Source organism: Polypterus senegalus, chromosome 2 (assembly GCF_016835505.1).
Source record: "Polypterus senegalus isolate Bchr_013 chromosome 2, ASM1683550v1, whole genome shotgun sequence".
Taxonomy (NCBI): domain Eukaryota; kingdom Metazoa; phylum Chordata; class Cladistia; order Polypteriformes; family Polypteridae; genus Polypterus; species Polypterus senegalus.
Genome location: NC_053155.1, coordinates 94,789,239 through 94,802,843, shown reverse-complemented (window position 1 = coordinate 94,802,843; position 13,605 = coordinate 94,789,239). Strand labels below are relative to the sequence as shown.

General features: G+C 36.3%; 1 protein-coding gene across 1 annotated transcript in view; it reads right to left on the bottom strand.

Annotated features, from left to right (window-relative positions):
* LOC120523157 (cytoplasmic dynein 2 heavy chain 1) overlaps window positions 1-13,605 on the bottom strand; it is a 417,821-nt gene that overhangs the window by 85,579 nt on the left and 318,637 nt on the right. Inside the window, exon 83 of the mRNA XM_039744175.1 lies at window positions 12,353-12,457. Coding sequence (XP_039600109.1) covers window positions 12,353-12,457 — 105 coding nt within the window. The remainder of the gene's footprint in view (window positions 1-12,352; window positions 12,458-13,605) is intronic.

Sequence of the window (13,605 nt, the reverse complement as noted above, 5' to 3'; positions counted from 1 at the left end):
AGCAGCAGTATGATGTCATGCCAAGAAAGAGCACCACAGATGCGATGTTTGCTCAGAGGGTGCTGATGGAGAAGTATAGAGAAGGCCAGAAGGAGTTGCATTGTGTCTTTGTGGACCTGGAGAAAGCATATGACAGGGTGCCTAGAGAGAATTTGTGGTACTGTATAAGGAAGTCGGGAATGGCAGAGAAGTATGCAATAGTGGTATAGGATATGTATAAGGAAAGTGTGACAGTGGTGAGGTGTGCAGTAGGAGTGACGGACGCATTCAAGGCAGAGGTGGGATTACATCAGAGATCGGCTCTTAGCCTTCTTATTTTCAATGGTGATGGACAGGTTGATAGACGAGATTAGACAGGGGTCCCTGTGGATGATGTTTGCGGATGACATTGTGATCTGTAGTGAGAGGAGGGAGCAGGCTGAGGAGACCCTGTGGAAGTGGTGATATTTTCTAGAGAGGAGACGAATGAAGGTCAGTAGGAACAAGACAGAATACATATGTGTGAATGTAAGGGAGGTCAGAGGAATGCTGAGGATGCAAGGAGTACAGTTGGCGAAAGTGGGTGAGTTTAAATGCTTGGGATCAACAGTACAGGGCAACAGGGAGTATGAAAGAGAAGAGAGTACAAGCATGGTGGATTTGTTGAAGAAGAGTGTCAGGAGTGATTTGTGACAGACGAGTACCAGTAGGAAATGAAAGGCAAGGTCTACAGGACAATAGTGAGACCAATACCAATGTCAATTTATTTATATAGTACATTTAAAACAACATAGGAATGCTGTGGCCAAAGTGCTTTACAATAAAAGAAAAAAAAACATACAATTAACATAAATAACATAAACAGAATTAAAATAAACGAACATAAATAAAATAAATAATAAATAGAAGTAAGATTACATAATCACAATGAGGACAACATCACTATTACTGAAGGTCACAGAAAGCAAGTGAAATGAAATGAGTCTTTAATCTTGTTTTGAACAGTTTAATTGTAGTCGACTCCTTTATGTAATGAGGTAAAGAGTTCCACAGGTGAGGAGCAGCAGCTGCAAATGCCCTGTCCCTCTTTGTTTTACACTTGGTACGAGGGACAACAAAAGAAAACTAACCAGAAGATCTAAGCACTCTAGTTTAGATGGCTGGTGTAAAGCACACAATTCGGATAAATAGGCAGGAGCAAGCCCATGTAAAGATTTAAAAACTAGAAACAAGATTTTAAAATCAATTCAAAAACTGACAGGCAGCCAGTGTAAAGAAACAAATATTGGAAGCAATGTTATATGGGTTGGAGACGGTGGCACTGACTAAAAAGCAGGAGACAGAGCTGGAGGTGGCAGAGTTAAAGATGCTAAGATTTGTATTGGGTATGATCAGGATGGACAGGATTAGAAATGAGTATATTAGAGGTTCAGCTCAGGTTGGAAGGTTGGGAGACAAAACCAGAGAGGCGAGATTGCATTTGTTTGGACATGTGCGGAGGAGAGATGCTGGGTGTATTGGGAGAAGAATGTTAAGGATGGATCTACCAGGTAAAAGGAAAAGAGGAAGGCCTACGAGAAGGTTTATGGATGTGGTGAAAGAGGACATGAAAGTGGTGGGTGTAACAGAGCAAGATGCAGAGGAAAGAAAATATGGAAAAAGATGTGGTGACTCCTAACAGAAGCAGCTAAAAGAAGAAGAAGATAGTGTTATGCTTTTGTTGCCATCTGTTTTCCAGGTGGGCATCATATGCCTTATTTGTTTCACTCTCTTCTTTCAGTTCAGTGTATACTTTACCTCTTACTATGGCCCAACATGTGTACATTTTGTTGCTGACTCTAATACCATTGAGCGCAAACCAGCAAGAGTTGTAACTATACTAGTTCTTAAATACTGAATCAGTTTCAGTATTTGTTCTTCTTGATCAAAAATACTGCTAAATGACGTCTCCTTGAAAAGTTTGAAGAATTATATTAGAATGTCTAGAATTTGCTGCTGTTATGGCCTAAATTAGTACATCTTGTTAAGTTTGCAGTACATTTTTAGCAAGCTCACTTCACAGTTTTTTCTGAGCTGTTGCTAAACGATCTGTGCTTGATTGGCATTTTCCACTTAATTGTCTGTGCATATGTTCAAAATATCCAGCTCGCAATGAAGGTTAACTCGAGTATAACTGTGTCATGCAATGGTACAAAGAGTCTATCTACTGTGTCAAATTTATGCTGGCAAATTTAAAAATGCCACAACAGTAATGCAATTAGTTAAACCTTAAAATATATAGTTTGCTGTTTTCTGTCTAACTTGGATATGGCCAGCTGAGTCCACCGTGTTCACGGTCTTCTCAGAAGAAGAGATAACAAATTTCAGTGTTAAATTTACTTCTCCTAAAACATCAATTACACATTCTCTTAAGATACATTTTCAAGGTTATGTTGCTTTTCTATAAAGTAAAACAGAAAATATTCTTTAAAAATATGTAGTATCTACAGAGCAATAAATAAAAGCACTGTGTTTATCACATTGTAACATTCTTAAATGTAATCACCAGGGGTGTTTTAAGTACTACCCTGTTGAGTTTATATATATATATATATATATATATATATATATATATATATATATATTTACTATATTGCATTGCAAATTACAAAGCACAGTGCTTTATGATTTTGCAATACAAAATAAAGAATATTTACGAAAGAGGTCTATTAGACACAATACCTAAATTCCTCTTTTTTTTTTTAATTTCATGATTCTGTATTTATTTGATTTTGGCCTTGAACCTATTTCTAAGTTCTCAGACCTAATTTTGCAAAGTATATGCAGCTGTGCATTGTTTAATACAACTGAATCTGTAAACCATACACCCATTTTTAATGCTACTTTGTAATTTAGCATATTTTACTTCAGAGAACCAATTTATGATTTAATATTTTTGTAACAGAACAAATCTATTTGTTTTCTAAGTTTTTGGTGAGGAGATGCAGGTTTTGTCATTGACTCCTTTGAGTACTTAAGTGTGATCTGCTGCAGTCTTTATTTTATTCATGTTGTCATTAGCTTGTCTGGGTGTTTCAAGAATTGTTGGCTAGACTAGATCCTCAGTCTTTTGACTGTCTCTGAGTAACTGAAAATGATGAATGAGTGCACAACCTTGATTGTGAAATATGCACTTGGTGAGGTTTTGACTAGGTGACATCTTTAGGAGATTCCTGAGATTCCATTTATTGCAGGAAGGAGGCTTCTAAACCATACCTGAATATTCTTTCAAGCTACATTTTCTTTTCTTTGGCTTGAACTTAAATGGATGAGAAGGGTAGATGTAGGAAATTTGATTCAGTAGCACTTTTAGGTCACTGCATTTTTATACATAACATTTTTTTTTTTATATATATACATGTATCCTCTAATGTTAATTTCCACAATTACAATAAAATCAAGAGTGTTGGACTGCTAAAGGTAAGATGAAGAATACTTCCCATCCTCTGAATTAAGCCATATCTAACTCAGGAGTAGCATGTAAGCAAAAATAACTACAAACAGCAATATTAACAGACTTAAACAGAGCAAAACTATCGCACTCACTTTCTTTCACCTGTTTCTTTTTATCATCTTTCAAATAAATGGCTAGATTAAAAATACAACAGTACAGGCAATTTACTCATATGTTACATTTAAATTCCCAAACTATTTTATTGAAAATTGAAATTGATTAAGAACCACCTAAATTTACTACGTGTTGTTAGGAGAAAACATTTATATCACTGCTGTCCTTAAAAAAAGATATGTTCCTTACCATTTTTAATACCTGTAAGACAGTTGCCTCTTATTTATTAAACAGTTACCATTCAGTGCCAGTTACTCAGTTAATGAGTACAAAGTTTTTGATTAAAATAGATGCATGAGGCTACTGATACTCATATTCAGATGTAATAGAGGAAATGCAGTAGCATGTTAAAATGCACATCAGGAAAATCAACAGGATTGTTTTTGCTTTTTTAAAAAAAAAGTTGTGGAAAGTCATGCAATGAGATGTAATCAGTGGAAAAAAGAAACACAAACAAAATACTGTTGGGTTTTAAATGGATGCTTTATTTGACACCTCCGGGTATATAAACCTGCTGCCTATATTAGTAATCCTCAGTAATGTTTGAGCATTATTGCGAGTGCTATATTATGTCAATCTACAGAATTCAGACAGAATTAAAAAATAAGGCTGATTGTCTGAAAAAATGTTTCAGCATTATTCCAAACATAAAGTATAAATGCAATACATGGCATGAATGATTAATTGAAAATATTTTTCTGCCAATACAATTAAATGTATTTTGCAAGAAAGTGTCTTATGAAGACTGTTGGCTATGTACAGGTATATTTATGCAACCACTCTTTTTCACCACAACATTTGCTTTGATCTCTCTTACGAAAGCAGTAGTGTGGAAGTTAAATTTGAGGAAGAAGTTATGTTTACACAATCAACTAATATATGCACAATCAACTAAGATTTGTGAGTATGTTTATATTGGTTTGAACAGGGTCATTACTGTCACTTGCACAGAGTACAGTGAAATTCTTACTAGCATGTGTAAATCGACACATTGTCAGAAATTGTGGCAAGCAGTGACGTCTCATCTGTATTTTATGACTAAAAATGTTAGTGATGTTCTATCTTTTAAAATGACAGAGACATACCAACCAGACACATAGATAGACACCTAGACTCATCCTTTTATTAAGGTGGAGTATCAAATAATAAGATGGAAAGCAGATGTCTCACCATCTGATAAAATGCATATTCTTCATTTTCACCACTGGCTAATGGACAGAAGAAAACCATGAAAAATTGTGCTTGGGTTGTTTGCTAAATTAATTTTTTTTTTTCTTGATGCTGTTTATTTATTTTCATTTCTTCAAAAAATTATCTAAAGGAAACTGTACAATAAATGCTGTAGTCTCAGATAATAAATGTCATCTGTCTAGAGATCAAAAGCATTTCCTGCAGAACAAGCAGTCACTAAATCAGTGATGCAAGGGCCCTCAAATAAATTACTACTCATATTTGATTGTATGCTGACAAGAACCAACTTAATACAAACATCAACCATTTTAATAAATCATAATGTTTTCAGCAAAATTGGGATATATTAATCATTCCATACAAAAAGTGAATTCTCTTCACTATACTTAGGTAAGAAAATGATTAAACAGAAGATGCATTTTGGAAACTCATGGTACTTTTTTCTAAAGAAAATCAGCAAATAGCAATCTCTGTGGTTTAGTAAATACTGAAAAAGCCTCTGGCGAAGGGAAAGAAAATGTATTATGCTTTTCTAGTTATACAGAAGGTGTCTGACAAAAAGAGAGATGGCAATATGGACAATGGGAAAGTATGGAGTGGGAATAGACAGCATCTGTGTTAATGTTATGAGGAAGTATGAAGGATGATTAGGACAACTGAAGGGGAGAGTGAAAGTTTAAGGTGCATGCGGCACCATTCAAGAATACTAAAAAGAAAGGAAACTTCTGCCTTGGCTATCATAGTCACAGTGATGCATTATGCAGATGTACTGCTGTTGGTATAAAGAAGCCACAGTAGCGTTACATGACACATTTCTGCTGAATAATTAGCTTGGCTGACAGTCCTCAGTGTTAGCTTGTCAGAGAGAGGATGTGAAGCATTTTTCATAATGGCACTCAGTTATGTTTTAACTGTACCCTTTGCTACTACCTACTGGGGGTCCAGAGTACATCCTATAGCTAAGCTTGTCATTTTAATTAGCTTGTTAATCTGGTGGGCTTCTCTTGAAGTGATGGTAGCAGCCCAGAATACCACAGCGTATAAATTTGCACTGGCCATCACAGAGTTATAGAACTGTAAAGGATGGAACTTACCACATTAAAGGACCACAATCTCCTAAGGAAAATGAGCCTGCTTTGCCTTTTCTTGTATAGTTTCCCTGTGATATGTGGACCAGTACTTGTAGGAGTGGACCACCTCTACATCCACTCCCTGGCCAATTAAATGTTATCAACAAAATAAATGTCTACACAAACACAAAAAGCTAAACTTTTTCAGAATACTTTTTTTTCAGAGGATCATCAGACATTCACTAAAACAGTTAAAAAAATTAAATTGAGATGCTTTAAATTAAAAAATGAATGCAAAGCAACTCATCAACATTGCAATCCACATCTTGATTTTTACAGCACTTAAAAACAAATCTGTTAAAACATGCCAGTCCACTGCAAGGGAAAACAAAAATAAATGATCTTTATTAGAGTTATGCAACTGTGCAATTACACAAGAGGAAAAGGACCCACAGAGCTCTTTTAAATGCAAACGTATTTCTGAAATTACACTATATGTGCATATGCTGCACATCAAGTGGCCTACAGGATTTCTTAACAAGTGCTGTGTTTAATGAGATTTCTATGTGGACCAGATGCAAGTTTTATTGTTGCTCCTGAAGATGGGAAAATGATTCCAAAGCTGATTTAAGTTATATGCCAACTGATTTAACATCACAATTATTTTGTTATAATGCTACGGTGAAGTATGAACTTTGCAGGTACTATATTTATAAACAAAACACTGTCACATCTGTGAGGTTAAAATGTGGAATATTAACTTTGATACGCCTATCAAAAGCATATGACACAATATTTAGTTTTGTTTTCATGAATCATGCTTTGTTTTCAAGAAAACAAACAATTCCATTTTGCATAAGAAACACAAGACTTTCAGTTATTACATTTAAAATTTTACTATGTATTTGCAGAAGTGGATGTCAAATAAAATATTTTGGTTAAGCTGATACTGTAATAAAGAAAAAAAAACAGCAGTCTGTTTTTCACATCTATTGTATAGTCCGACAGAAATAATGTACATGAAGCAGTCCATTTTCTGAAATTTAACATATTTAAAAAGAAAAAAATCTCAAGTAACACAACCTAGCCTTTTCTGCAGAAGTGCTCGTGGTGACAGCTTCTTTGTGGTAAACCATTTGAATACTTCATTGCTAAAGTCAGGCAAATTGTGGATTATTTTATATTCTATAAATGGCTTCAGAAAATGTACTTTCACATTATTTTTTATTTAGGAAACACATAATCATTCTCATCATGAGTGTTTCTGACTGTTCTATTTAAATTACAAATACAGCAGCGAAATAGAAACAATTTTTCCAGTTTAAAAGTTTCATAAACAGTATACTGTAGGATATAAATTGATAAAACAATTTTGTTACCAACTGACAAACAGGAGAACAAGTTTAAAAGTAAAACTCTTCTTTAGATTTCATTTAATTTTTGAAACCATTAAGAATGGTTTTAATCAGAAGTTTAAACAAAACAAACAATGAGCCTTGGCGGGTATCATTAAAATGTTGGCAGTAAAGTGTGAACACTTGGGACCATGCTACATTACTGCAAAAAGAAAAGTGTATAAATGGCTGAAAAATGTAGCCCAGTGAAATGTTATTTTCATAATGTCTGTCCAGGTCATGTATCCCAGTGCCCTTCTCAAGCAATGACACTGCAGTGTTCAGCTCAGCAGTTGTACTTTTAGCCCTGCCTTGTACAGACTGAAGAACAATGATTATAAATGGGTAGTTACCCTTGGCTCTGGTTGGTAAAGACAACTAGTATATGACCATGAACACAGCTCCCTGATCTGTATAACTACGAGATCATTAGAAAATGCAGCAACTGGATAAACCTCTGAGTGCTTGATTGAAATATTTACTATATACTATGGCTCTAGAATATAGTAACATTTTTGAAAAAAATCATTTCAGATACTGGGAGCAATGGAATCAACAGATGAAAAGATTCTTTTATCGGGTTGGATGGCCTGGCACAGACTCTACTATAAAAACCTATTACTAGCTAAAATCCTGTGGATGGCTAGTTGGCCTAGGTCTCCATGTCTGTAATGGTGTCTATGTCTTTCATTTTGTCTCTTATAGTTTACCTGGTCCTCATAGAGGTTTATTTCCTCCAGTGATGCTGCTACCTAGAGTTTTTGCTTTCCTCTAAGCCAGGGGCTCCCAAACCTTTGGACGTCAAGTACCACCTGAGGTTAAGTGAGTTGCGTTGCGTACCACCCACACTTTTTTGAAAGGGAGGGAGAGCTGTAAGGGGGGGAGTTTGGGTCTAAACCGCCCCGAAATCTGTATAAAAGTTAAAGAATTGGAAGAAATTATGCATAAAATTAATGAAAAAATTTGTGCATGTACAGTACATAAATTGATAAATTCTGCCCCAAAACTAAATCCTGCCTTCGGCCTGTATATGACGCAGGTACCGAAGACGAAATGGTATCGGCTTTGTGCTTAGATCAAGTGACTACGATGCGATACAGCGGCAGTGCATGTATAACAACAAACGTGAGTGGTTTCTGTGAGGCAGAGTTACCGAAGACTAAATAGTGTCGGCGTTGTGCTTTCATCTAGTGACCAAAAGCTCAAACAGTGAAGAAGTAGAAGTTGACTTCCACAAAATGGAATTATGGTAGCGTTAAATGAACTAAATACTGATTCGAATAATAGGTTTTATTTATTCAGATGACAAAATTTCACACCACACTAAATTTGGGAATCCACGTATTATTGTATTTAAACAGTTTCATTGGTTTTTGCTCACAACAGGCTTGTCATAAAGGGTTTTGCACAGATAAATTAAATTTCTGGGACCGCGATGCGTACCACCTGAAAAGGCTCTGCATACCGTACCACAGTTTGGGAACCTCTGCTCTAAGCTGTTGTGAACTGTTTTCTATTGGTGTTAAACAATTTTTAAATTGTTTTATGTTTTAACAAATCTGTGTTTTATGTGTGCACTTACTCTGCATTTAGTGATTTGTAAAATCAGTATTTGCATTTTAAATGAGAACCTGTTCCAGCAGTCTATATCTGAACTCAGTGAAGAGCACTATACAAAAATAAACTGAACTGAATTGAATTGGTTAACAGCACTACACTCGTTAAAATAAGGGTACTATTAGCAGCTTCCTCTCCTCAATAGTAACTTTTTTATAAATAAAGCCTTCTCATCTTTCTACTAAATAAACAATGAAAGTTGTTTGTTCTGCAACCCCCAAGCATTATATTTAACTGGAGGTTCTCCCCTGCTCGCTTCGCTCGCCAACACCCCCAGCCTGCACTATGAACCAGCCACTTTGCATCTCTGCCGCTTGCGTTGTGTAGAAATCCCCTCTTAAACGGTTATACAATGGGAAACAAATATTTTTTTTTCACCTCCTCTTTGCTCGATCAGCTGCTGGCTTGCTCGATCTACATGTCGTGCAGTGCTTCGAACATTTAAAAGCCTGTACAGCAGCGGTCCTATACTTTGTCTTTTATTTCTGGCCCCGGGCGTGGTTAAATCTCTTGGCACAATATCTCGTCTCGCGGGACACGAGTTCTTGATATTTTTTAGTTTATAATTTAAAAATGGAATAAGAATCTGAAAATCTAACAACATTACATTAAAGTTCGATAAATTCTGAAAAGAATGATACCAAACAAATATACAGTGGAACCTCGGGTCACAACCGCAATTCGTCCGAAAACTCTGGTCGTAACCCGATTTGGTCGTGACCCAAAGTAATTTCCCCCATATGATTGTATGTAAATACAATTAATCCATTCCAGACCCTACAAACTGTATGTAAATATATTTTCTTTAAAGATTTTTAAGCATAAATATAGTTAATCATACCATAGAATGCACAGTATAATAGTAAACTAAATGTAAAAACATTGAATAACACTGAGACAAACACCCAGGCTCGCTCTCAGCTGCACGCGAGCCTGCGCTTGCTTGCTCGCTCTCAGCTACATGAGAGCCTGCGCTCACTCGCTCTCAGCAGCACACAAGCCTGCGCTCGCTCATTCGCTCTCTCTCTCTCTCATGCTCACTCGCACTTTCTCTCTCGTGCTCGCTCGCTCTCTTTCTCTCTCGTGCTCGCTCGCTCTCTTTCTCTCTCTCGCTCGCTCTCTCTGTCGCGCTCACTTGCGCTCTCTCCTGCACCGGCTTTCTCCTTCTGCTTCCTGCCTTCTCTTGCAACCTTCTGTTCTTTCCTGTTTTCTTCTTTTTCCCTTTAGCCTACTCGCGCTTCTATTTATGAAGAGGACGTGGTAGTCGTGGCAATCAGCAGCTCCTGGGAACAATTACGGATGCGGACCGCTTCTCACCTGTACACTTAGGTGTGAAACACCCACATCACGAACTCCTCAGGAACCGGTTTGGCCACACACCACCACGCCCCCTCGGTAAGCCACGAGTGCGGTGATTATTTATTAAAACTGGCCTTTTTGACGGGAGCTGTGGACCCGCTATACCACAGGAGAAAGCTGGGTTGAGAGGAGGCTACAGTTTTGAGGGAGAGTCCCTCTGCATGATGTACCGAGAACAATGTATAGTACAGGGAGAGACTGAACACGTGCAGAAATCATCGGCATGTACGAACCATAAGGGAAACTGGCTTGTTCGTCACCCGAGTGTGTGGTCGTGAACAGATGCAAAAGTTTGGCTAACTTTTTGGTCGTGTGGAAAAATAATAAAAAGTTGATCAGTATTGATCAATCTGGTGTACGTGACAAAAGCCATGCAGGCCTTGTTTTGTCTATAGTGCAAGTGCAACTTCTTGTTTTTCCTAACAGACAAAAAACCACAAGTGACCAACTGATGAACTTTAAAAATGTTGTAAATGCTGATCCAAGCAAATTGTTGTAAAGATATAATGTCTTGAAATTCTTGTGCAACTAAAGTCATAAGACAAAGCTTTGCCCTATAAAAGATTTGGGACACCGACCCCTCAGGGCAGATGAAGGGCAGGTGTCCTAGGACTGTGCTTCTCTGTCATCTTACCCTTGCCTGGTGTGTATTAATAAAAGATTTTTTACTAACTTTAATTATATCTCTGTCTTCAGTCACAAGAAACGACACTATAGAAAAAGTGTCCACAGTCGTAACCCGATTTGTATGTGTTCAGAGACGTTCGTGACCCGAGGTTCCACTATATGTAAGTTTTAAAATAAACCCAATTTAAAGTGTGACAAAAAAGTTACATAAAATCGTTGCACAAAATCATTGCACTTTTAGGCTTAGGATTTTATATATAGAGAGAAATGTTAGCAATTTTGAAAGCCCTGTGAATGCTCTAGCTCACTGTTCAGAACTGTTTGCTGCCATACACCTGTGACCCTAAATTCGATTAAATAAACCTGAGAATTACAAGAGATAGCTAGAGTCAACAGATGAATGAATGAATGAGACTAATTAATGTTAATGAGTATTCAATTTTTTTTATAGAGTACGTGTTATGGTTCCATTTAATTTTCTGCACGTAAACAATGAAATTGTTACGATGGATCAGTGAGAAAGTAATAGAGGCCACAAATGATGCCCAGTCTTCACAAGTAAGCTGTTAACTCAAAAATACATGCCAAATAAAAAGCTACTAGTCAATTTTGTCTAGGAACAAGTCTAAGGCTATTGATCATAGGCGAGTATGTGAAAAAATATGGATTTTGATCATTTCAGACTAGACATACACTAACAGACATGCTGAATAAAAAAATAATAATAATAATAATAAAAAGGGAGCAGGACTCATCCTAAGTATGACATTTTGGGTGAAAGAAGTTTGTAGACAACAGTTTCCTGTCATACATTGTACATCAAATGTTCAACTTACTTAAAACAATAGTGAATGCAAGATGTAAGCAAGAGATTAGATATTTTGACATATTTTCTGTGGAATGTAATATAAGCACATGCAGCACTTCTGAGACTTTAGTTCCCTACATTTAATGTCTTCCATATTCAAGAAAACACCATCTGCTAAGCAAGATTTTGTTTAACAAGCATAACTTTCATTGCAGGACAGTACTATATGTACAACTGCTTCAGTGATAATTTAATACTTTAAGCAAGGAAAATGATTAATTTCAGGAATATTTATATAATATTTCATTATAATCTATAACAATAGATATACGTTAAAAAAAAGATTGATACAGCAAGTGTACTATATGAATTTCCCTTGGAAACAGAATATTTCCACAAGCTCTGCTTTGCATATTTGAAAGTCCATTTCTGTTTGCATCAACATCAGCATGGTATTTAATTTTGTGCTGAAGACCCACAGTGACTTAAGGGTTTTGTTTCATGCAATGCACATCTCAGTCCCAGTCCCTAAATTCATGACTGCAAGCTAATATCTAATTAATCTGGCCATTTCTGAATATATTTTGACATTCAAAATTATTGGAATATGCTGTTTTTTGCATAATCTTTTAAGCATAGACAAGTTCAGGAGTAATTACTGTACATTGCCTTGGACACACACATTTAACAATAACCTTACCTGAGAACTGATGATGCGTTGTGATGAGCGATCTATGTTGGCAGGTAGACCAAGAAATCCAGGCTTGTCATCTTCAGGTAAACTCTCAATAACATTGCGATAGTCCTTCAAAATGAAATAATAATATAAATTATACAGTTAACTGAAAATGATACTTCTAATTTTACTAATGCATTGATGTATAATTTTAGTTGGACAATCACAAAAGCAGGCAGTCTTCACAGATGGGAGACTGGTAAGTATAAAAACAGTAGGTGCAAAAAGCAAAGCTTTCCACTAAATGAAAAGTTCTCTCTTGAGCTTATTCAAAACAATATACACTCAGTGTATCAACCTTTAACCCATGCATTCAACAAGCCACATCAATTTCTGTTAGGTTTGTTATTGTGATACATAATATAACATTTTCAAGTCTTTGTAAAAACTTTCTGCCCATGAACTGACATATTATAAGGAAGAGCCTTTCTTTCCTTTTCTTTCAACATTAGCTATTGTGAGGTAGAGTGTAATATGATGTTCTTAACAGTAATAATAATAATAACAACAAAAATAATAAAGAAGAAAAACACCACTTGTCTGGAAAGGGCAAGGTGATCATTGTGTCCATTGCTGTATTTACCACTGGCGTCATCCCACAAACACTACACAAAAGCCTACAAACATTACATATAAACCAACACATATAGCTACAGAAAGCAGCCATTTTAAATACAAGTCACCCGGTGAGGAAATTCCTTAACACAAATACCATCCCCTAAAACATACAGTATACACATATACGTATACACCACATCAAAAACTGCCCTACGTCTTGGCTTAGGCCTGAATTAGGTCAGAGCAAAAAGGCAATCCCGGAAAAAACTTTGAGTAGCAATGACAATAAAAATAATAATAACAATAACATTTTTATTTATTAAAACTGTCTTTCTCAACTCTCATGGACACTGCACATAAGTAACATACTAACTGCCACCCAGTGATTTGTTTTTAGTTTGGGGGGCTGTGATGGTCCAGGTCAGCCGACCTCAACTGTCACAAATGGTGGCAGTGATAGGATAAGCCAGTGGCTGTGAGGAATGAAGAGCAGAAAAAAAAAATAGCAAGTGGGATTGGTGCCTGACGGTTTTACAAATCCACCCACTCAAATCTAAAGAGGACTTTTTAGAATCTTGAACTTTTCATGTACTATTTATTCATTGCTTTTGTTTTTAGTGCTTTTATAATTTTAGTGCAGTGATAGGGCCATGCCACAC